The sequence below is a fragment of the Colletes latitarsis genome, chromosome 1, assembly GCF_051014445.1.
Source record: "Colletes latitarsis isolate SP2378_abdomen chromosome 1, iyColLati1, whole genome shotgun sequence".
Lineage (NCBI taxonomy): Eukaryota > Metazoa > Arthropoda > Insecta > Hymenoptera > Colletidae > Colletes > Colletes latitarsis.
Window position 1 is genome coordinate 49,401,658 of NC_135134.1, and position 26,090 is coordinate 49,427,747.

Genomic DNA, 26,090 nt, shown 5'->3' on the forward strand with positions numbered 1-26,090 from the left:
ATCCAAAGATCGAAGGGTGCTCCAAAACTTCTGAGCAATAGTGTTTATGGCAATTTCACCACCGCGAGAGAATGTCCGTCAAAGCGTATATAAACGGACGATGTTATTCGAAGCGAAATATTTCAATATTATCAGAGATCCTCTCGTTCTTCTTGCGATAAAATTCGAAGAAAACCCGATGTTCGCGACGGCGTTGCTGCTACGAGCTTCAAGAAAAGCCGTGAAAAATATTATTCCAAGCATTGTTCCAGGATCTTTCCAATCGAGCGAAAATTCGCGGAGAATTTGATGAGTTCTATTTTCTCTCCGCAGGATCTTTTACTACGGAAAAGAACGCTCCGTAGAAATCTCTCCGTTGTCTACGAAGCAGGAACTATCGATCCACGATTTTTAGGAGAGAAAAATTTAGACGCACCCGTGAAACTTGCGAAATCAAATTTTCGATAACGGATAGAGGAATATTCGGTTAGAACGTGTTCTCAAGCCGAACGTAGAAACGCTGAAGCAATTCGCGAATTAACGGATACCGGAGTTTCCACGTCTATGCCAATTAGCAATTTAACCATTAATTGTGTCGCGTACAATATGGTTTGTTTCTCTCATTAATGCACTACTTACGCAACGTGCATCGTGTCTTTGTAAACTATGCTAATATTCGCTACGTCGACGAATCCGTCAAAGTTTACACCGGCAAAGTTCACGCGACCACGTGCACAAGTTAAGATGAGTTAGCAACCAACTTACAATCAGACATAATTAAGTTCTTACAAAGATAATCTCTCGTGAAAATCGCATTTCTATTAATTCTTTTTTTGTTTTACTCTAATGTAAAGGATGTTCTAAAAACGATTTTTTTTTAATCGACAAGATTAGCCACAAATTTGTCATAGTACTTATTTTCTGAAATTTCGCAAACAGGTGAATTCTAACCAACATTTAATTTTACATCCCACCTGCAAGATTAATGACTTAATTCCATAATGGACGGCTGTGTTATTCATACGTATATGACATAGTCGCTGCGTCGAAGAAGAGCTTTCGTTGATGGAAAATTAATATTTGTTTGCTTTCAAAATATCAGTCAGAAAGATTCGTTAATAACACCTTAATTTCGAAAATTAAAATCAATTTTATTTCTTTCGATTCGACCAGCAACGTACCATCCTACGATTTGATCGTTCTGTCTTAAACGGAGACACACACAAAATAAATCGGAAGCTAAACGATAAATTCAGCCTCGTGGTTCTTTTCATCTTCCTGAATAATGTTACAAACCATTTTTCTATCTTCCATTCTTTTCTCAAACTCTTAGACCCTATAAATGTCTATCTATTTATACTGCGAAAGAATAGGAATTGAACATAGTTTCTACAACAATTCGAATCACACGAATAAAATTCATAAACAAAACCGTTCAAATCGGACAAAACAGATTGGAAATTCCTTAAATACAAGCGCAAAAGTCACACACGGTCGTGGCCAAGAATTTCCCTCGAGTTAGAGTTTCCTCGAAACAGCGTTGTAAAACAATTACAATGTCGTCTAAGTTAATCGCGACAGAGATAGTCGAACGGTTCTTGTTGTAGCGAACAGTTCGCTATCTCTTATCGAGCAGATACCTCCGAGCACCAAGGATGCAATTACCGTGGACCGTACGTTTTCCACGAAACGATACTCGCGAACCATCGCGATAGTTGCCGCCAACCGCACTTTCAGACTTGTTCGATCCGAAGCAACCAATTATACCGGAAAGATTCGACTCGCGAAGCACGATAATTTCAGACGAAGTTTCTCGCGCGGAGAGAAAACACTCGTGGTTCGAGCTCGAAAAAGCACCGGGACGAGGCTCTCGAGAAACGATGATAGGGGTTAAAAACGAGGATGATCAACTGCTGGTTTATTAAAGAGGACCTTTGAATCGGAACACTGGAAATAGTGAAATTTTTCTTGAGCATAAACTGTCGATAATTGCTGTCTCAAAGTTCGATCGCGAATAAAAATATTCCAACTCCAAGAATTCTATTTGGATGGTACTGTTAAATATTATATAGAAACTACAAAATCTTGAATCCACTCGAGCCATAACAATCCTGAGGACCGAGTGGGGCGAGTAAAGGTATATACGATTCGGATACAAGCGGAGAAGAATACCTAACGACTACAAGACGAGCGCGTCCGCTGATAAGACGATCCTTTAGAAACTTGGTCGTCTAAAAGACGACAAGAAAGCTGAGGAGAAAGAGAAAAGGGACATCACAGCGCGCGGAGAATGAGCCAGTATGGCTTTATCAGTCATTTATGATTGTTCGCAGGCAGCCATTGTCATGTCTTTCTAATCCCTTCCAGAACACTTTACGAAAGAGCTCTGTATTTCCTATTATACTTCCTCAAACAGAAACAAATTCTAACGCTCGTAACAAGTGTCCCAAACTTTCGTGCGTGACTAAGCGCGTCGGTTTCTCTGTAATTAACGAAGTTCCAAAACCGCATTGACAAATACTAAATTCCCCTTACACGACAAAGTTGCGAACACTGGTAATAAGTTGCCATGTTTGCGGTTAAACGGGTCGCGAAAAGAAATTCGCGTCGTCAGATTCGTATCGTGCTCGCTGAACTTATGGCACGAACAGCTCGCTTATGCAAACGCGGTAGGGTTTGACGTTTCATGCGTGTTCCATTCGGACATTAATACGTAGCAAAATGCCAAAAAATATTAGAAAACAAATTAGATTTAATTAATAGAGAAATACGCAAGTACAGCGATCCAACGAGAACCAAAACAAACGATAACAATTTTGTAATTTCGTTCGTCAAACTTTCGAACACGGAAATATTAAGTGCGCGTATCTCCGAGGAATGCCATACTTTTCAAGTTTCCATTTTCGCGTAAGTTACTGCTTATTAAATTTTGAGTAAACTTTATAACGTAGAAATTCTGCAACGAGAATAGATTCGGATAATATTTGCATTCGTGTTGTTATCGTATTATTGATTCGTTAAGAAATATGTATATTTATAAGCACATTTATTTCCCGCTAGATCGCTGCTCCTTTCCGCGTTCCATATTCCCCGCTTGCTTTTTCAGCAGCAAGGTAAACGGCACCCAGTAACCTAATTTATCATTCACCTCGTCGACGAAACGTTTCGAAAGCGGCGTGAATTATTGGTTAAAATCAATTTCTCTTGGAGAACGCGCGACTCCTGCTTCGCGATCAAGCTGTAACCAAAACCATCCGCTTGTCAATTATGTATAATACCAAGCGAACGTTTGCGTTTCGCTACGTCAATCCGTTAGTATCGAGTCGGTGGTTAAACAACGAGATTAACGAAAAGTGTTATTGACGTGCAGTCGTGTATACAGCGCGTTGAAAAAACATGAAAAGGAATAGAATTATCCGGTAAAAAAAATAGCGAGACAAACGCTGCAAAATGTTTTACCAAAGAACAAAAAATAATTATGATTGTTACGTTGTAAAAATTCAAAATATTTAGCCATCGCATCGAACAATTTTGGAAATCTGAGCTACTCTTTACAAACAAAAATCAATATTATCCACGCGTCCACAAACGTAAACGGTACGTGCATTGCCCTGTAATATTAATCTGAAAATTCAAATAAACATCTATTTGCTACAAACTTGTTTGCTAGTTACATATATCTTCACGTTATTGTCAGTTGTTTACTTTCTTTCGCATAGATGTTTGCAGAATGAAATTGTAGACCCTTCGATATATCAATTTCAGCTTTGGTTCGAATTTTCTGACAAACTTCTCCCGTAGTACTGACAAATAGACTCGCTCAAATGTAATTCTACTTTCTTGAATCGTCCTAAATTCAAGCATTCATCGTCGCGTAAGAGTTGCCACGCGTTAAAGCATTCGGTGAAACGAAAATGTCTTTAAAATAAAAGGTTTCCAGCGTCTTACAAACGAGATACTCAACGGGCTAGCATTTGTGTGCTAGAAAAATGTAGGAGGCTCCGAGAACGACGAAGAAAAACGTCAACCGGTCTAAACTTCCCGGAACGTGAATATCTCCTCCATTAGGTATGCATCCACGTCACCGTCGTTCAAGGGTCTTATCGTCCCAGAAATATTTCTGCACGTGTCATCGCGGCTTAAAGGCCGCTGGTATTTCGAGCGCCATCAGCTGTGCACGCGAACAAAAACTTTACCGAACTGGCAAGATCGTGAAAAGGAAATAAAGTCGCCGTCGAGCATTAGCTTCTCTATCTGCCGCGTAAACTGGTCGTAGAAACGAGATTTTACTTGCCGAGTAATATTCAGCGTTTCGCTACGAAAGGACGATTTGTCTGTCCCCTTTGTGAGGAAACGTTGTCACGATTTTATAATTACACGTTTCTATAGAAGGAAGTAAAATTCAACGATCAAATTATAACGAGTTGTTTGATAGAAACGATAATTTGATACCCGTTCTGTATAATTTGGCTCGACAACAATCAGAGAATCTAATTTGTAAATAAATCAGAAAAACGATGAAAATGATTCTTTATAAAGAAATGAATCGAAAATGTGGTCGTACGGGGCTTCGTTATCGAGAAAATCGACCGTGGAAATTTGTCAAGCAGATCAACGATCGAGTGAATATGTCCGTCGATTACTCATTATTTCTACTTGCGTTAGTGTTTGGAAACATTGATGGGCGATACGGTATTATCCGTTTTACATCTATCTAAGCTATCTTCTAACTAGTTCGAACCAGCTAAAACCGATAACACCACACCAGTGTCAATGTTTGCAACCACGGAAACAAGTAGAACTAACGAGTAATGGACAGACGCATCAGCCAATTCGTACTCAATTGCACGCGTGCCCGACGAATTTTCAAAATCGATTATCTCGGAAATGAAGTCTCGTATGACAAACTTCCCGTTCCACATATTCGATTTATTTTCCCGATTTTGCCACAAATCTTTCCATGCTCCGTGTAGTAATTATTTCAGGAAACGTCTCGTATAACATTTGTCTCTAATTATTTTAACCAAGTGAAAACATGAGGTTATTCTAATAAACAAATGACTATTCTATTTGCTTTTTGCTTAATTTTATGGCACCTCGGTGCACTTATTTCCATCGAAAAAGTAGAGATACCTGGTTTTTACATCCGCCTCTTGTACGATAGCGGTAGTTGACAAAAACTTCTACGTAATTGGGTTGGAAATGCATGTATGTATATTGATGCTCTTAAAAGGGTAGTATAAATCTTTTCCAAGCCATAGGAATTCGCATAGTCCCCATTTAGAAAATTAATACTGCTGGGCTAAGGAAAAGCTTCCTGGTGAATTGCAAGGGGCCGCAGCGAGCAGTACGGTAGAATGACAGTTTGCGTTGTCCTTTAGGAACGTGTCTAACAAAAGTTCTCGAATGTCTTGGCACAAGGCGGAAAGAACCACGAGGTTCCAGGCTTTCAAGCATTCTGCAGGACGTCTCTCTGATTAGGTATGCACCCACGTAACTGCCCTTCGGGGATTTTGCGACAGGAGCATCTCTATACGTGTCGTCGGGGCTCAAAGAGTCCTCGCTTTAAACGGGAGAAAGACCATACAGCGAGAGAGCACCGATGTATCCGTTCCTTTCTCTTGTTTTTGATTCAACTTGCGCGTAAAAAAAAAAAAAAAATACACACAGCTCTGTTTGGTTGGAGAGTCGCCCATCGTCTGCATCGTTGATCACCGATACGTTTTTGTATACCTCGCGGCCTCGATATAAATAAAACCGTGCTTCGAATGCCCGGAATGTTTTCAACTATACCATACAGTACACGACTGAAAATTTTAACTAATATTCCTCTAAACGAGTGTTTTAAAATTTGAAAGAAAATCTTAAAGAATGCATCGAAGATTTATTCGATGAAATTATCTCTCGAAGAACTAGAAAGCTGAGCTACGCAAAAAATCTCGATCGATCGGACGGTAGTTAAACATTCTCGTTCCTGTTCATCCCCGGAGAGCCGGAGACGTTCCATCGGGGTAATATTACGAAATAAAAAATGTGTCGCCAGTGTGTGCGGAACGCGACGAACGAAACAACAATTTCGCGAAGGAAATTCTTGCGCAACGGGACCGTGATATTTTTCAGCAAAGATTACGTATCGTAACCCGCACAAAATTGGGGCCTCGTTCAATCTCCCGATTCGATAAAAGCGGGACGAGCAAATTTCAATTTCCTGAAATATAACCGTGGCCCTCTCCGCGTAGGAGCCGTCATATTTCCATATGCGACGGCAAAGCTTTTGACACAAGAAAGCCTGTGTAAAATGCGATCCTCCATTCCTCTCCCCCGCGTCCCGACGATACTTACGGTTTAGTAAAAATATAAGACGCTCGGAAATAGATACGTTTCGTTCGCGTTCCCATCGGACCAAAGGATACCCCGGAAAAGTTTGTATCGAATGAAAATATGAACTCGCGGCAAACGAAAAATGAACGGTTCGAGGTATAATCGATTCTGGAAGAGAAAATACTACGTTCAAGTTCCTTTCGAGTTTATTTGTTGCGCGGGCGTAACCTGAATTGCTGCGGAATCGTGCTCCTGCACTCCTATACTCGCTAGAAGAAGTATAGCGAGATTCTGAAAGTAACGAGGGATGAAGACATTGAAGCGACAGACCAGCGCTTCTCAACCATTTCTGGCATCGTTTCCATCCCCTTCTAGATTCAGAAATTTATCGAAACGATTATGACAGAGTAATTTCTGTTTTCAAAGTGTGCTTCTCCGTTCCTCGCGAACCTTCGAAGGTTGAAGGACTTGATTCTATGTTTCGCGAGAGATTATTCGATGGACAGCCGAATGTGGGTTACCCGTTCCAAGGGAAGTTTACGGAAAAGTTTGGGTAACAGTGCCTTCTAGGGAACATGTACCTGACTCGCTCTTCGAAATCCTGTACCCGTGGGAGCTGAAGGATACGCTGAGAAAAAAGAAATAAAAATGAGGACATCGACTGTAGCTAGACAAAACAAATAGAAAAGTTAAAATGTGTAAATGTTTCTGCGTGAACTGTATCGGTTGAGATTAATTAAAAATAATTGATGGACGATAGAGAGCCTCTGGCAGGTAAATATTTATCAAGGTCCCGGTTCATTATCAATTCCCTATAAAAACACGTCCCGAGCCTATTTTCGCCGGGCAGTTTCCACGAGAGCTCGCGTCAACACGCTCGAATGTGCATGCTCGAGAATATTGGCGCGACCATATAATTTCGTTTCATCGCGGTCGTTTGCGCTTCGCGGAGCGTCTAGGTTGCGCTGCTCCGCGCTGGAAATTCTGGCCGTCCAAGCGAAAAACTGTCGGCCGTGAGGAGCCTTGAAAGCTCGAATGCTCGAGCCCAGCCAGCAACGACAAGCAAATCGTCTTCCGAACGTGAAACGGCGGAATTGTGTGTCTGGCCTTCCGCGAGGTATCGAAGGGGATTTTTCTCCTTGGAAACGTCCATCGAGAATTGTACATCGAAATATGGCTGGAACGTCGATTATCGGGGACTGGCGGGAGACCGGGGTCTCCTCTGATAACTGAATTTTCTGATAATCGATATAACTTCGGGTAAATAGAGTGTGTGATACGTTGGTGCAATAGAGGACGATCGGACATTTATCGACGCTGATATTTTCAACGAAATCACGATCGCACGGGAAATAAAACGGATCGAGGAAAGTAAAGATTAGAGATTGTTTTCGCCGCAATCGTACGGATAATGAAACCGAGATGGGAATGTTTTTGTCGGAGACGGTAGAAATTAAAAACGAAACGACGCGAAGTTATGAAGTTTTATTAAATCTCGACCTCAAAAATCCAATTAATTTCTGCGTAATTAAGGAAATCAAAAACGAATGATAAATTAATTAAATTATTCAATCAACTCGACGTGTTTGAAAAATGGTTTATGTTATTCAAATGCAATCAATTGTACAGTGATCCGCATCTGAGATCATTCGCAGTGAATGATCTCATCATTATTATACTACCATTTATTTCAGTATTGTGCCGCGTGTTCCGTCGTGTGGGCAAACTCTTTTAATCGTTCGAGATTCGAAAAAAGAACCACATTTCCGACTATAAATATTCATTTTAAAAAAGAGTGATATAAGACCACCGCGTTGCTTTCATTGAGATTTATACGACCATATCGATATGGAAACCACGAGATTTTTACCTCAAATTCCATTCATATCGAAAATAAATAGCCAGTTACCTCCGAAAGAGTAATGCTTCTACAGAATGTCGAAATCCAACAGCTTGAAATAAAACTTACTAAAAAAACCGCGTATTCAATCCTGGCCCGGCTCCAGCTAGGAACGAAACGTTCGCGCGTGTCTGATTGAAATTTTTTCTCAATTTCGTAGGGTAAAACACAGGCGCGAAAGGCAGTAAAAATTTTTTATCCCAGAACTGCTGGCGCGGTTACGTTTTGGTCCGCGATTGTCGGGAACACCGTATCAGATGCTTTACCGAGCGAAACGTTTTTACGATACGGAGGTCTACGTGACGAATAAACTTAATATCGACATCAAAGTTCTCTGAGATTTCCGGCTTGTTTGCGTGTTTTCGGAATTGAAGCGGGAAACGGGCTCGACAATAGTTAGGAGCACGACGGTACGCGATAAATTTCCACGGAGAAAGTAATAAGTTGACGAGTTATCGAACGCTCGAACGGGCAACTTGGATAAACTAGTCGAACGCGACGAAGTTCCATTGATAAAAACTGCATGAACTTGCAGAACGACTCTATTTGCCGACCTATTGGCACGAGTTGCACGGAATGATGATAAAAGAAAGAAAGAGAAAAACTGTGAGTTGTATTAAGTTATACTTCTAAGTCCGTGGCTGATAAATAATTGTTAAATCAAAACCGTATGATATTGTAAACTACACTCATACTAAACGTACGATTCGCGAACGAGAATGAGAAAAAGCTGTCCCTTTTTTCGCGTTCCGTTCGCGCGAAGATAAATGCGTGGCGAGAACCTGCTTTTATACGGGGAGCATTATTCTCTTAAGAGATCTTATCCGGTTCAAAACACGGAACGCGAGACGAAAAGTTCGTCCCGCCCGCGCGATCATAATATTTACCCGAGTCAAACATCTTTGACTTCGGAATACTTTTCACCAAATGAAATTCCAAGTTTCCTCGTGAAACCGGTATATAGATTTGACAGCGAGCTATACGCGAACGGTCGAAACAGGCGGAACGGAGGAAACGCATAACAATTCCCCGAACGAAATAAAACTGATACAAGAGTGACGCCGATGGCACGGCTATTGTACGCTTTTCGGAAGATTAAAGCCACCGAAGAATTGCTTTCTTGTGACGATTGCGTTTGACTTCGAATCTGCAGGGTAACACCGAAATAGGTCGATCCGCGTTAGCGACCTATTCCACTCTTTCTAAATACAAAAGAATGTAGAAACGTAGGCCTCGAAACTCTCGCGTTCATTTATTTTTCAATAGATCAGTGATTTAAGCAAAGATTAGGAAGCTTTTATTCCTTTATTTGTATTCTAATTATGAAAATCCAATCGTCATCCTGACAAACTGGACTTTTATTTTATCTTTATTCTAGTCCCTCCAAAATTTGAATACGTACAAATTTATGCCATTATTACCTCGTATTGTCAGTGTTCCTCCACTTCGCCAGTACATTTGAGAAAAGTAACAATCCCTAATAATCCATCAGGCAGTCAAGGAATCAATGGAAGCTGAATTCTCCACTGTTTGTTAATCAAACACGGCATTCGCGAAACCAGCCTCTTACACGCGAATATCGAATTACCACTGAAAGGGGAATATACCAAACACTAGAGATGGCTATGGAGGGAGCGTACATTAAGGAGAAGGCTAATAAACTGGGTGGAACGGTTATTGCCATCACGACTTCTTGAAAAATTCCGTGTTCCGTAAATTATAGTTTGTTTAACACTAAACCTACCGCAACCGGTCAAATGATAATTTCGTTTAGAATTTCTAACACACAATATTATTTTAGCGCTATTTAACTTCACGACTTTTCTTATAGTATACGTGCAATGAATTTTACAATGTTCACTTCTATTCTTATTATTTGTTTTCTGAGAAAAAGATTGTCTTACTCAAAATGTGGTACCAAATTCTAATTAGCTTCTGATGTAAATAGAAAATATATGTATAGCAAAGACGAAAGGAGAGAATCTTCAGTGTCCACTGCCTTAAAACAGTCTAACAACGAGTATTAAAAATACTAAAATTTTGGACGCGTGCAGTTCCGAAGATACTAGTGTTTTCTTTATAACTGTGCCACTGTTAGAAGCGGCAAAGCTTCCCCTTTGAAATGGTTTTTGGTTTTTGACGATCCGACTTTCCGTTTTCGAGATATCGCAATTTATGTAAAGGGGTAATTTTTCTTAATTCGACTATCGCTGTCTCCGTCTGTCGCGTCGCGCCGGACCTCTCTTTCTCGTACGTGACTCGTGACCATCTGGCCGACTGACCTACTTTCAATGTGCGCGCGCGGTCAACGGCCTTGACAAGGCCGTAGTAAGGAAGTAAACAAACGCTTCGGATTCTTCCGGAACTAGTCATCGCATCGACGCGAAACTAAAATCGCTATATCTCCAGAACTAATAGAGCTATAGACTCGTTCGACCGCTCATTTTAAAGGGCATTTCATCCTCTATCTAGTGATCACGTCACCTACTATAATTTTTGCTATCTTCTATGTTTATTTTGAAATTTACTTTGACGCTACATACCCAAAGTAGTTTAAGCACTTCCTACTGATCATACGACTGGTCTGCCATAAAACTGGATCATAAATTATTTATTTAATTGAAAATGAATTTAAATTTGTATACAGGATGTTTGCATAATTACTCTCTGGAATTAACTACGGTATCGACTCGAAAGAAAATTTGTTTTCGATGAAAATTACTAATTTACTAATACTATTAAAGTACTAATCCACGTTTAGAGTAAAAGTATTGAATATTTTTTGTGCAGGTTCTTAGAATTCAATGCTTTAAGAAAAAATATGCGACATTGCTTTAATTAAACAGCTTCTACGGGTCAAAATGGCCCCCGAGTCTACTTGGCGAGGGTTAAATACGGCTCCAGAGAATGGTAGAGGCTATTATCAGTCACATCTGCTTCCCAGGGTGTACTCTCACACGTGGCCATTGTAACAAATGCCAGGACAATAACCATTGACATTTATGGGGCAGGTGGGTCCTGGAAGGGCGCAAATGTCTGCACCCTCGTTACTCCCGGTTCTATCCCTGAGTACACTCGTCAATCGTTAAGACTGAAAGTCTTGCTAGTTATTTCAGTTCTCTACAGTTGAAAATCTGCTTTAAGAGTAAACAGTATCCTGAGCTTAAAAACATTATAAACCATCGATCGAGAGCTACGAACCAACTGTCGCAAGGTGTCTTTCGATGATTTTTAAAACAGCCAGCGAAAAACCGCAGAAGTTCGACGCGGATCGTGAAAAGGTTGCAAAAGTTCTTGGTTGCTCGCTTTGTCGAGCGAGCCGCAAAGGCAAGCAAGCCGGGTAAAGAAACGAAAACCGTCCAGTTTACATTCCCGTTGCGCGGCGGGGCCAACCGACTGACAAGAGGTCGTCCTTTTACGACGCCACGTCGAAACACACGCGAAAACGGTAGCGGGGGAGGACTACGTTTACGATTCGTCGAAAGTAAACTTCGCTCTGTGCGAACTGATTTGCCGGTTTAGCGATGCCACTCGAGTCGACAGCGGAACCGGAGGAAAGAAGAACAGCAATTTGCATTCGGTGTTTTTGTCACGGGGCGTCTCTCTCGAATCACTTTGCCTCCCCCCCCCCCCCAATTGTAGGGGGATTGGAGAGCAGGGGAGAAATCTTGGTGACCCACTTTTATCGAACCGTATAGAGTTCTCGAGGGATATTCCCGAGATAAGATCCTCCATCATGCCGTGGGTACACTTTGACTAATAAATTTTATTCAAACCGGGTAGTCGCGAATGTTTCTTCCTTTGCGTTTCCGCGGCACGATACTCGGACGGAATATTTTAAAGTGATTTCGGTCGATGGATGCGATCCATTGTGGCGCGGGAAGTTTTCGTGCGCGACGTATCCGAGGCAGAACTTTATTCTTGTGAGAAATTACGCTCCGGGAAATTTACGAACCTTCTTTTACGGTTGCGGCGCGATGGCTGCGGTCGAATGCAAGACGATCCTCGTCGCGATACGTCGGCGAACTCATTACGAACTATTTTAAGATAATATTTCTGAACTATATCGAGTGCAGTTGGATAACATTTGTTATTCCTGTCCAACGTCTTTGACTAGTCGTTTACGGAAGTGCCTTTATCTTTTGTAGTACTCGTTGATGATCGTCGATATTTCAAAAAGTCAATTACGAATCATTGTTTGGGTTTGGTGAGTCGAAGGGCTTGGCTGTGATTTAAATGTATCCGAGGTTGTATCGTTTGTATTGTACGATCCATCCATTTTGCGCATCTAGGTTGCAACGCCGCCATTTAATGTCGGAAGCTTGTCGAGAAGGACGATATTAGTTTGGCGGATCATATTCCCTTAAACAACAGAAATTAATGCCACTCGATGTACGACTCATTGTCACGGATGCAAGCAAACAGTAGATAATATTTTGATGCTGCTTTAGGAATTGAATATCTCGCAAACTATCGCGTTCGAGATAGTTGCCTGTAACATTGTCCAAGTGTTTCAATTTATGATCGTTCACGGTCGAAAATCTTCATTTACTTAACCAGCGATTCACTTGTGCAAGTAAAAATATTAAAATTAGAAAATTACGATATGTTATTTCCGTGGATAACGTTATGAATTTTTCGCTCGTCATCCGGTAATTATTTCGAATTCGTGGTATTTCCGACCAGTCTTGTTCGAGGAGTTCGCGATTATGCATCGAAACATTCCAGCAGCCATTATGGTTTCGCGGCGGAAATATATTCGCGCACGTAAGGGCAGTCATTAATTCATGAGGAAAAAAAGATTTGCGTGAGAATTAAGTGTTCCTTGTCACGGAAAACAAATCACAGAAACCGAGCGAGTGAAATTAACTACATGAAGACTGGGAGGCAGCTCGTTTTGTAAATCAATACCGTATACCTGTTTGCACGGTGAAACGTTGGCGTCGAATATCTGCTTTTAACAATACGTCTACCGAATCTCGTTTCGGCGAAACGAAAATTAACGGTCGAAATGTTCGCGCACGAAACAATTTGCAAGAATAATTTGAATATAATCTTCTACTTCGATAATAATGGTAGCAAAAACGAATATAAACGTCGAAAATGCAAGAAGCTCGAACAACGCGACACATCCTAGGTTTAATTAGTATAATTAATTACGTCCGGATCGCGCGCGGAGGATTTGTATGTTATTAATACAATATAATTCTCGGTACGAACGCCGCGCGACGAATCCTGATATTAATTTAATTTCTACATAATTAATGGAACATTGATCGAGTAAAGACCGCCGCGTAACGTCAAGAACAGCCAATTAATTTTATTATGGTCGGTACGTTTCGTAAATTTATTTGTCATTTACCGATCCGATGGAATCGTCTGCGGTATTCCTAAGTACTCGAGAATGCTCGTTCGCGATCGCTGGAACCTACTTTGTCCCCGATTGGTTTTTATATTCGTCGTCGTGCTCCGTGTTTCCTAGCGTTCGTTTCTTTCCGACCGTATGACTCCAGTTTCAATTTCGCTCGAAATCACCCCCTTTATTTCCAACGAATGGCCGTATTCGAAGCAGACGTGTACACGTACGTACGTAGTCGCAAAATCCCGTCGTCTAACGCAATTTACCGCCTAGTCTAGGGAACAATCGTCAATCGGCTCGAATCTCTCCTCTCTTTCTCTCTTGTATCCGTGTCCAGTCTTTCCTGTGCGACGAACAGAAACTGTGGTATAGGTATCGCATCATTGTAAGCGGTGCTTTATTTGGGTCGAGTGTCAACAACGAAGCGTGCAAGTATGCTTTGTGGACTCTTCAACAAATGGCACCAGTAAGTACAAAAGCGCTTATACCGTACGACCCGCGAAACGGAGGATCAGCGATACAAGGCCGGTGATAGATCGATCGACGAACACCGACGAAATTCTGCGATCGACAGTCCGGGAGCTCTTCTGCCTTCTTGCCCGCTCGCTCCACGAAATTAATCTAGAAATGGACGATCTTCCGTTTCCCCTGACGCGTGTCTTTACATTCTCCCTTCCGGATTAAAAATTTTATTTTAATGTAACTATCTGTCCAGCGGTTCGTTGCACACCTCGTGTTCGTCACGTGAACAGTGTTACGGACATCAGGATCAAAAACCCACGAAAATGTAAATTGTAGGTAACGACGTTTGACTTTATTTGCCGCGTCTGTCGGACCAGGTTGTAATTTAATACAAACAAGAAGTTGTGTAAGCATACGCGCGTTACATTCCATGAAAACGTCACGCGAAATACGTTGAAAATTTATACGATAAGTCAAAACCACTCGCGAAATCCTATGTAATCATGGCCTCTCACGAAAGGAACGGGTCCATATTTCGCTCGTGCCAATATTGGCTACCGCGCCGCTGTATTATAGCAGATTATTCAATGTCACGGAGAGATTAATGTCCCATCTAGATTTGTATCAATAAAGCAGAAACAAAGGGTATTTGTGTTGGCTGGCATTCATGCATTGAAATCTTCCGTTATTCTATACCAGCGACAAAATAACTTCATTGTCCCCTCCGATAACGAAGATACAATTGAATAAAAAATTCATTATCCCCTACAGAAATAATTGGCTATAATAAATTTCTTCGAACCCCGGGCGAAGAGTATTCCATCAAAAGAATTAATATTTCAATTTTTAAAAAGTGATTTACGAGCGAGTCTCGATAAAAGAACGTAATTTTTTTTTTTTTTTTAACATTATAATGAGGATCAATCGTTCGCAAGAGCAAGTAATTCCTTTATTTATGAAATAGAGAATTATTCATCGCGAAACGAGTCTCGGTGCTGGAACGTGAAAACCACATATCATTTTACGTCGACGCGAGAAAACCGTGACACGAGCTCGCGGAGATGTCACAAAACATATTTAATTTTCAGTAGAAAACGTACGTTAATAAATCCAAATACTCGTTTAATTATTCGCCATGTACTTTATGAATAAACGAACGTATCTATTATTGCATCGAGTACCTCTTTCGAATAAAAATCATCCCTCTGCTCTACTTTAGTTTGTGTATAATACAGCTTCTAGACTCTAATATGCGATTAACTTTTACCGCAGACTAGCCAAATTCGTTTAATCTCCTTGTCTCGTGAAAATTCATTCGGTTCATCCCTGAAAATGTTTTAATATTAAAAATTTGGTATATCGCTAAGTTCCTCAACGACTCCCGCTTCACAACAAGTTGAAGAACGGATCAGAGGAATTTGGCGTCCCGTTTCTACGTACAGTTCGCCCTGCTAAAAGCACTCGGGACCACTAATTAGAATGTGAAGGGGATGGGTACACTTTTCCGACGGTACGAGGCTGAAACCGTATTGGAGAGCCAATACGTGATTTCAGTCCGGACGGTCGGCGTCGTCCAGCCAGTTCGGCTTTCATCTGCGGTTAACCCACGTTAAAGCGTTTCGCGTATATTCCTGATATCGATCGACACATAGGCGGCGTTGCACAGCTTTCGCTATAACCCCGATGTGGGATTTCGTGGAGAAAAAGTCGAGCAAAATTGACGGGAGGAAAGTATCTGTAGCCGAAGTGTAGAAAAAAAAGCGAGAGAAGCCAGGGGAAAAAGCTACCCGGAGAAAATAGATAGTAAAGACGAAAGGGATGATAAAAAATTCATTATCTACAGCAGCAGTTCGTACACGTACGAACATGCGCATAATTACATTTTTATTGTCTCTGTTACGATATCGTGAATATTTATAATGCGAAGTTGTAAAGTCGTTCGAACAGATGGCGTACCAATTATTTTAATCGGTATAACGTTGGAGCAAAGAGCTACGAATCCTGACGAGACTCTTCAAACTTTTCGATTTTGCATCGCTAAATGGAAATAATGATCGTTTTAATACGTCGAAATTCTGATCGAAATTTTTGTTTGTATTTGGAACGTGTGTGATCATATTCTGTTCGATAAAAGTATTATGTCCTATTAAATTTTGTTTATTTATAGTGGTGATCTGAAGGAGAAAAGATTACTTCACTGTTTCGTTTTTATTCACGATTTTGTAACGAATAAGCTGTCGATTGATAATACTGGTTCGGCGAAAATATGGATTTCGCATCGTAAACATCACTCAGAGGCAATCTTTATACTTCACTGCGGTACCTACGCAGCCAATCCTTCAAATGACGTGCATGGAAATTCCGCGCGTTCGAAATCCCGCAACTAAACCAATCAAGCCCAGATGAAGCTTCGAAATAGCTGGCGAATGATGTGCCATCATACAGTTACAAATGAAAGATCTAATTTCTGAAACACGAGCAACCACCATCCGTTGACTTCGCAACGTCACTGTGCCGTTACGATAAAATCTTTGGCAATAAAAGCTCTTTTAAATGGAATAAAATGTTTTTGTCATCGTCAGATTGAAATAAAACGATTATCGACAGTGATTGTTCGAAAAGAATACTATTTTATGGTTGTCGCAAAAATCGTTTTCTATTAATAATTTCTAACGAAACAACTGTTTGATACAAAAATGAAAAAACCCCGCGATTTAACGATCAACCTTTCGGACGGTGCGCTTGCATAGTCATGACACGTTTCTAAAAGCATTCTATAATCCCGTTACTTTTCCGAATTGCAAAATAAAACTTCAGCAACGCGCTCCTAAACGGTTGAACTTTTATTCAACCCAACACCATGATTATCCTCCCCAGGCCATTTAAAGCAAATCCAAGCTCCGAACGGCGATTGCAACTGACCGTACGCGAAACGTAGGAAAATAAAATGAAACGGCCAAAAACTATTGAAAAGCGAATTCACGATACGAGGAACGAAGCGAGGGAAGAAAGGAGGCCGAAAGGTTACCGAGCGGGGACATAACTGTCGTCTCTGGTATCATCTGCTGCACAAAGCCGTAAAGTACGGTGCCCGGTTATTTCGGTCAATCCTCGAAGAGGAGGCCGTCCGGAAAATATTCACATCGATCTATACCGAGTGACCTCTCTCGCTTCCAATCTTCCTCCGTCGTGCGACGTACGCCCGCACATGTACACGCACCGGTGTTACACAACCGTACAGATTCGTTCACGCTGACCAAAACTCTTTTTACCTTCGATCCCTACCCCCGGCCATTCCGTGTCTTTTCGCCCTTTTTCGCCGACTCCCGCCCAACCTTTCTCTACCACGGTACTGGCACGGTCACTTTTTTTCGCATCTCTTTTTCTCTTTGATAGTACACGCGATAGCGGATACTGTGTAGCTCATATAGAGTGGCTTGCACCTCAAAGTGCTCTTTCGAACCGCGCGCGAGAGCCAGGTCAACCGCATCGCTCTTCGGCTACACGAAAGGACACAAAACGGATCGGCGAACCGGATCGTCTATAAATACCTCCGCGTCGTCGCGATCGCCATTTTTCGGCACGATAAATACAGTCCCCGGCGATTATTCGTCGGTTAGATACCATTATCGCGCGAAAGAACGCTCAAACTTTGCCGGCCAAGTTATTCATACGTAAACCGGTCACCGGGTCGCGTTATTTGCATAATGTGGACGTCGGGAAGCATTCGTTCCTTGAGATGGATCGACGGTAAACTTCTTCCAACCCCTTCGAGGAAATTCGATTTTACCGATTTAATGTTAGAGACTATTACCTGGCATCATATGCTATCCGTCGACAGAACTGAATTATTTACAGTTTACGATGGATTATCAATCCAATTAACGAATTTTTAATTATTAAATATGTATCGTTGCGCATTGGTAATGAATTTCAATTGAATACGTGTAACCGATATATTGCATAATTTATTTTAAATGTGCAGCATCCGCCGAAATTTACATCATTCGCTTCGATGCAACGAAACATTAGTAGCCTATATATTCCGATATATTGGCATGTATGAATATAAAATATTTAACATAAATGTTACACGAATCGGTATTAATTTTCGACTCTGTATTAAATCAACAATACATTACACCGGTGGATATCTAATTATTTTACCTGATCTATTAGTCGCGTAACCATAAGACTGATGAAATTAACCTAAATATTTAGAAGCTAGTAAGTAATAGATTTTTTAAATTGTTGTTTTCCAGAACCAAAAACCGAAATTCTGGGTGCGCCAGATCTGTACATCAATCGAGGCAGCACCATCAACCTCACCTGCGTGGTCTTGGAGAGTCCAGAGCCTCCAGCTTACATATTTTGGAATCATAACGATGCCGTGAGTATCTCTTTCTTCGTAAACAATTTCAGCGTCAGACATTCTTTTTCATCGTGGACATAAATATGTCTAACGAAACGTATGGCGGTCCATAATGTGGAAACGAGTGCAAATACGAAAATATCCCGTGACCGTAATTCATAACCGAGACAGCTCGCGCCGGTGTCGACTTTGTACGGGGATAATTAATGATGATAGTAGTTTTCTTGAGACTCTCGTCGTCCAATTTCGCAAGATGTACATCCCGTGCACGTCGGGTACATTTTTACTTTCTGCTTTAATGAAGTTACTTCGTAATTTTCAACGTCGTCAGAAATGCGTTTCTCTTTCGGAATTATTTCGCTTCTTCGCAGCCTTTTTTCTGCGTACAACTTTCGACTTGATCGAAACCCCGTCGCAAACTTTTATTAATCCTTGGGCAGTGTACAGAGGGTACTTTTTAACGTAATCATTTTAAAATAAATTCGTTGATTTAAACGATACGGAAAAATGTCAAAGAGAGATATTTGTTTCACCCCCTCGACGCGTCCGGAAATTTACGACAAATGGAAGTTGAAAATAATGTAAACATTTATGTAAACGCGAAGTGAATATTTTCTCTGTCAAACAAAGCGATGGAATAAGTAACGAAGATAAACATTGCGAAGGAGTTTCAAAGTTACTTCGAAATGTTCGTAGTTTGTATCTCCGCGTTTACTCGTATGACGCATTATCTCAAGTATTCTCAAGTACACAAAGTATTGGGTACACCCTGAAGAACAATTACCATGAATCACATCCTAGAACCATAAACATTGATCACAATTAATGTTCCTCTCCGCCATACGCTTTTAGCCCTTTCCGAGCGTGGCCGTCCCTGCCCTTACTATCCGAGTATGCGTGAACATAAAGGAAGTCTATAAAACACCACCGCGTCGTCGAGTGTTCGCGAGCGAAAGACCGATAAATTTTGATAACGTTGACGTTAGGAACTGCTAAATTGTCAACGGTGGCGCAGCTGATAATGGCGCATGGGAGACACCATTAGGCGCATTAAGTCTGACCAAGAGCCTTGGGATTCCCCGCCGCGAACAGAACAGGACCGCCAAGCCTTAAGATGAATTCCACGGCACGTGACTAACGACTCGAGGCCAAACACTCTGCAACTGTTAATGAGACAACCGGGACCAAAGTAATTCGCAAAACGATTGCGCAACCGAGCATTAATTTAAAAGATACTCGTTCGCGTACCCCTAAATTTCTTCTCTGTCATCGTCCCTTTCTAGTCGAATTTCGCTAGAAATTAGGAATCGAGTTGTTTAAAGCCAGAGAATCAACAAAGTAATACATCTCGTAAGAAAGGATAGTATTTTGCAAGCGTGCAAGTATTTTCTATGCCTAGTTGAATTTGACGTTAATACGGTGGAAGACCGTGCGACTAAAGACTGGCGCTAAAGTTGTAAAACTTCAAAGTACCGGAATACATTTTAGGGCAACTGTGTTACGAAATATGCGAGCGAGCAAAGTGCTGCAGCTCGGTGAAACGCGACGGGAGAAAGTCTTCCAGGGCGTCGCGGGGGCGAACCGATAAAAACTGGAATCGTCCCGTGGGAACGAGCCGAGCCGAAATTGCAATCCTACGATGATAAGGCCGATGTATCGATCGATCCGCGCGGCAAAACATTTTCCACCCGTGAGGAATCCACGGAGTTTGGCGGGGTTTCCCCTTACGCTCCAATAAACCTCGTCCCTTTGATTTCAATTGAATTTCGAGACAGCGTCTTTGTTCCATCAGCTTGCAGTCAGGAGAATGTGTCCCGTCTGGGCTGTCGAGTGTATCTGCGAATTCATCCCGATGCGCGCGGAAGTCGCGTGCAGGTGTGCGGTCACGTTTTCCCGCGCGTTTCTAAATAGAGGGGACCGAGCCAGTCGCAATTAAATTTATTTGACAATTTGTTGGTCGCCTTTCGTTTCTGTTTTTTCTCTCTTTTTTTAAGCTATCCGTTTGCTCGAAATATCTATGGGCCACGATACCTATTAACGAAAAAACATTCTTTTTGTTTCTCGTCGATCGGAGACATTGATTAATAAGCGAGAAATAATTGAACGTCCGTTATTAGAATCTTCGTTGTCCAGATGATGGACAACCGTAATTAATCGAATAGAATATACAGCGTGACGATCAAATGTTTTCAAATTATCAGGTAAAATTAAAATGTTCTATAAAGCATATAGTTTTGTTTAATTTTCTTCTCTACGCGAAGTAACGAGAACCTAATATTTTTGGATACAGACTGTGATTAACTATTCAACGCCGAGTCCATATTCTAGGAGCTTGCACTGGCATGTATCGCCATTGTTGTAACGATTGATTCGATTCGATCGGTTCAATCGGTTTACCTGAATGAAATCCTATTAAGGAATTGTTAAACGAGATACAATATCGCGTCTTATTTATGTGGCGATCGTGGACGATTGCCAAAAGGGCAAAGCGAAGACGTTGCCAAATCGGTTTCCACGGTATTACGACGACAGAAATAAAAGCGCATTCCGCGGATTTGTAACTCTCATTTGTTCACGATAACGGTCAGGGTACACCAATACCGGTCAATATGGTTTAACCCTTTGTATCCCAAAGTTCCCCTCTGTCGGTCAGAAATTCCAGCGAAACTTGACTACCAGGTTCGATAACTTGTTGGTAAATCGCGCGTTCCCCGAATCGTTTTAGGGACGCGCGAAAATTAACAGAAACAATGAAGTGGTGCCGCGTGTAAGAATGTGTTTCCGGAATGCAATTACATGCGAAACCATTCCAATGAATGTAAAACGATTACGTCGATTGCAGGAATAAACGCTCTATGGAGTAATACAAACTTTCCAGTTGTTGCAATCGATTTTTGTTAATCGCTTAAGTTCCGTTGTTCCGCTGCAGCGAGCCAGCGAAACTTAAATTAATGCATTGAAACTTTGGCTCGATTCGATTTCGATTTAACGTAACTTTTATCAGCGAATTCTCCACGTCAGCGTAGAAACTTGTTGATCCTCTTAAGGTAAACTCAACTCGTGTCATTAGTATACCCTGTACCTGTTCGAAACATTATATCTGTACAGAGTAACCTCTTTCAAACACACGGAATAACAAATGTGTTTGGAGTTTGGGTAACAAACAAATACCAAATTATGTAGAAGCTCTCTAACTTTGGTTCGAGCAATATTCGAAATTTTATGATACGTCGTTTCAATTTTATTAACGTTTTGCTCAAGAATGATAGGATTCGTTCCTTTTTATCATATTTAAGAACTTTTCTTCTAAAACTTCAGTGCTTCTATTTTGCTTGGGAACATCTGTGGGCAACCTAAATTTTGTAGCACGTAAGCACCACCCCAATATTTACATAAGAAAGGAGTATTTGTCCAGTGTCAATGTATTTGCCGAACTCCTGCTCGACCCCAAGTAAAAGGGTCATTGTGTACAGCATACGTCACACGGTAGCCAGTTTTATTTACAACTGTTTACCAGTCGGATACAATTTCGGCCTCGAGTATCCGCAAAAAAGCTCGATTCGTGTCCCCTCAAAAGGGGAGGTTAAAGCTCGCGTTACCTTCGCGTGTGACATCGCGCGAAAGCGAGCTGTTTGCTGGCATCGACCGCGGAAAATTAAGGTGGACGCTATTTGTCACCTTTGTTCCCGCGGATGATGTAACAACGGTTTAAATTTTTCACGGGATAAACGTACCAACGCGACGGCGTTCCTCCCGACGACGTAAAATTCCCTGGGGACCGTAGACTTCGTCGGTTGTTAAGTAAACAAGGCAGCTTCAAAGCAGGAAAAGTTTAAACGACGCGCGAAACACTGACACGAAACTAAGGAATTATTTATTTAACTAGTTCGGCGCTCGACCAGCTCGAAAATCAAACCAAAGCTGCGGTCTCCGTAAACGATTTTGCGCGAACTGGCGATCGAACGTGGAAAATGGCTTATTCCGGCACGCCTACTATGTTAATAAAGGTACGTGTAAGCACGTTTGTCGGTCGTGAGAGCAATGCCAATTATAGCATTTCGTTCTAGGTACGTTAGAGGACTCATCAGTAAGGCTATTCTAATGGATCCTGCCTTAGATATGCCTCCCAGTTGGAAACCTCCCAGTTGATGAGTCTCCTAGCGAATCTAGGACGGAACCCTCATAATTGTCATTGCTCTTATGGCCGATAAACGTGCTCGCACGTACCTTTATTATCCCTTTAACTACGAGTATATTTTGGGAAGTCGTGCTCCCCGAACGTAAACAAATTAATACGTGCCAATAAACGAATCTAATTTAAGATACAAGTCTCTACGAACTTTCAGACATTACTACAGACGATGATTCATCAAACATTGATCGTTACCACTGCAATAAACTTTTTACTCAAATTTTCAGATCCAGAAATTTTCCAAGAATGTGACTGCGATATTCAAAAGTTGGGTTTTCAGACGTGCATACAAATACGACAAATAGGGATAGAATCGTGTCTGTGAGTGTGTACGTGCTTGTGGGGTTGGGAAACTTCAAGGATGGGTCAGTGCATAGCGAGAGGAAAGTGCAGTCGGTTGCAACGCGTTTTAGGGAGAGTTCTATCTGAGAAAGTTTTGAGAGAACTGGCCAGTGTGTTTGTGCTACTCGTTTATGTGAAGTTTCGTTAACACAGAACAGGGAACAGCGAATATCGACACATTAATGTAATAATGTAGATAGTTATTATTTTACTACAGTTGAAATAATAGTTGACGCTTCAACGTATTCTATTTAATTATTAAAAACATTGTATCGTATCATTCAGAGCTCAGTAATTTTATCCAAACCTACCTATCATGCAAATAGTTTATTAACATAAAAGAATAATGGAGACGCAATAAAGGCTGTAATACGAAACTAAGGCCAGGCAAAATCCACGTTTATATGAACTTCTTTCGCTACTTTAGCGTACTGAACTCGTCCCTGAAGTTGCGTCTGCTAATAACGAGACACTCTGTATATCTGACTCGGTAAACATTGCTTTCATAACATCCTGGAGCGCAGCATTATGCGAACAATATCCCTGATACTCCTTATTAAAGTAGACCACGATCATTGACTTGCATGTGTATTAGCATATACTCTACGGAAAATTTGGAGGGAATATCTGGTTGCCGTTGAATTTTAAATTGGCATCCAATTTTCTCAATATCGAAACTCCAAGGAAATATTTAATTCGATAGTTATTGAGTTCCAATAAAATTTTCAATTTAATAAATCTGTCACGTTGTTCAAGTTACGAAACGAGAGAAACGCAGAACAGGAAGAAGGAGAATCGCTTTGAAACGCGCTAACAAGACGCGACATTTTATTCCATTTAAACGAAAGCTGTGTTTAATAGACAAGTAAATCTTGAGAATATTATTACATCAATGGCGTTCACGTTCGCGTTATTTCCGCGATATTCCAGACTGTTGCGGAAACGTTTCCAGGATACGGACTCAACGTCGACCGTAATAACAACTTCGTGCACCGATAATAACATTACCACCAGCCTCGGTTTCCAGAAACACTGTATTTTTTCGTTCGACGTCCGCTTTCGAACGTTGCCCAGAGGCGGCCGAGAAATCGCGAAACAAATGCCAATTTCGCGGCGCAACAACAGACGTCTACGTCCGGTCGCCACCGACAAACGAGGAAACAATTGCACAACGAAACGAGAATATTCCTAAGCTCGAATTGGAAAATATGTTTCACGAGAAATGAAACGGATGCAACAAGAATACGAGCCAAGGCGAAAAGAACGACCCAGATCTCGTTATTTACACAATTATCCAAGACTTCGTAAGACATCGTGAGTTATTTAAAGAAAAATTCAATTGCAGAGCTAAAGACTTTTTGCAGGCATTTAATTAGTAACGATGGATTAAATAATTAGCGACTTTCTTATTATTATAAATTTTAAAATTTTATCCTGTTCTCTGACATATAAATAAAGAAAATCTATACACTATGTGTCCCAAAAACCTTACAATAATGAATAAAATTACAATTTTGTTTGTACATTTAACATACCCTGTATAAACACGTTCCCGAATAAATCCCAACAGATTCATTTAATTTCGTAACAATATCCGTCGCGATAAATTGAACATCGAGCATCACAGTTTTCGCTGTTCTAAAGCGATCTCGCACACTGAAACGAATCGATCCCAAAGGATTCAATCAAAGCTGAAATGCTATCGACTTAAACGAAGCAGATAAATTAAGATAAGGGCGATGGAGACGACGAACGGTGACGCGAGTAGGGGAAGGTGGGCGGGGACATAAGTCGAGGGAAAAATGTAGAAAGACGAGGGACAAGGGAGTCGTTATCGGGGGCGCGAGGATAAGACCGATAAGACAAACGGGTGGAAACCATTCCAATGGACCATTGAGTCCAAGACGTTCCATCGGGTCGTCGAGGATCCCGTGGGATGTCGATTTCTCCCATGAACGCGTAATGAGGCTGACGAGACTCCACTCGCTTCCTTCCATTTCCATTTTCCCCTCTCCGAGGCCATGGAGACCCTCGCTCTGCACGCGTTTAAAACTCGCCCGAATTACAAATTCTACAACGCAGCGAAATTATCTGGTTCGTTGAACAGTCTGTTCGCCGACAAGCCATAAAAATCTTGGAAATCTGAGACCCGTTGATACCGAAACAGTAAAATCCCAATTTTATCTCCGACTTGCTGGATTTTCTTTTCTTTCCGATGCTCGAAAAATTCTCAGCCGAAGAAGATTAAAAATGACGTCTCTTGGCGTCAAAAGAGTTTATAGTTCACGGTGAAGACGTCGGAAAATTCTTATAAATGTTAAGAAAGTTATTGCTCGTTCACTTTTAAAATTTAAAAATTTACTTAGAAATTGTTAACGAAATGTTCCGAGAAGTTAGGAAACGCGAAAAAGAATATATATAATCTAGTTTTCGATTATAAACATCTACATTTCCGCGACCAAAAAATCTATCACTTTTATTCGTCGAGCATCGAAATGTGGAAAGAATTCACGATTTAATTTTCGTTTAATAATATGCTTGCGCGATCGCAGCGCGTTTAATGAAAATCTGAGAATCACGGTAAATTTCAGCGACAAACTTTGACGCGACTTTACGGCGCATATCGACATTCTGCTTTTTCCAGTGGCAAAATTTAGCCGCGCTTAGCGTGCCCAGTACCGCGAACACGAACAGAAATGTGAAACGTGTGCGTCGCGGTTATTACCCGTCGTGCGCGGAGCCCGGATTAACCATGCACTTTCAAATGAAACTTTCGCATATTATTCTGCGTTACATCACGGACGAGATACCAGAACGGAAGGAACAGGGCATCCTTTATCGAGCTACAGAGTAACAACTTTCTTGTACAATTAATCTTCCTTTGAATCATTCGAACGAACTACAGACCGATACGTCCAACCACGAAAAACATTGTATTATTACTTGAAATTCGATTACGCAAACGAAACGTCGAGACTCGTTGAAACAAAGACACTATTATTTACCGAGCACGCGTATTCTATTGTTACTTGGAAATAAACCTCGTTAACGCCTGCGAGACTGTTTCTCTTTGTTATGGTCTTCGTCGAGAAAGTGTCAGCGTCACAGTTTCCTCGCGCTGAAAACAGAAGACACTTTTACCGTTAATGGGAAATCGCAAAAA

The 26,090-nt window shown here is 41.2% G+C and overlaps 1 protein-coding gene across 2 annotated transcripts in view; it reads left to right on the forward strand.

Annotated features, from left to right (window-relative positions):
* Positions 1-26,090, forward strand: part of LOC143343716 (zwei Ig domain protein zig-8) — a 391,356-nt gene that overhangs the window by 350,199 nt on the left and 15,067 nt on the right. For both annotated transcript variants that reach the window (XM_076768904.1, XM_076768914.1), the window contains exon 5: positions 18,284-18,411. In XM_076768904.1, coding sequence (XP_076625019.1) covers positions 18,284-18,411 — 128 coding nt within the window. The remainder of the gene's footprint in view (positions 1-18,283; positions 18,412-26,090) is intronic.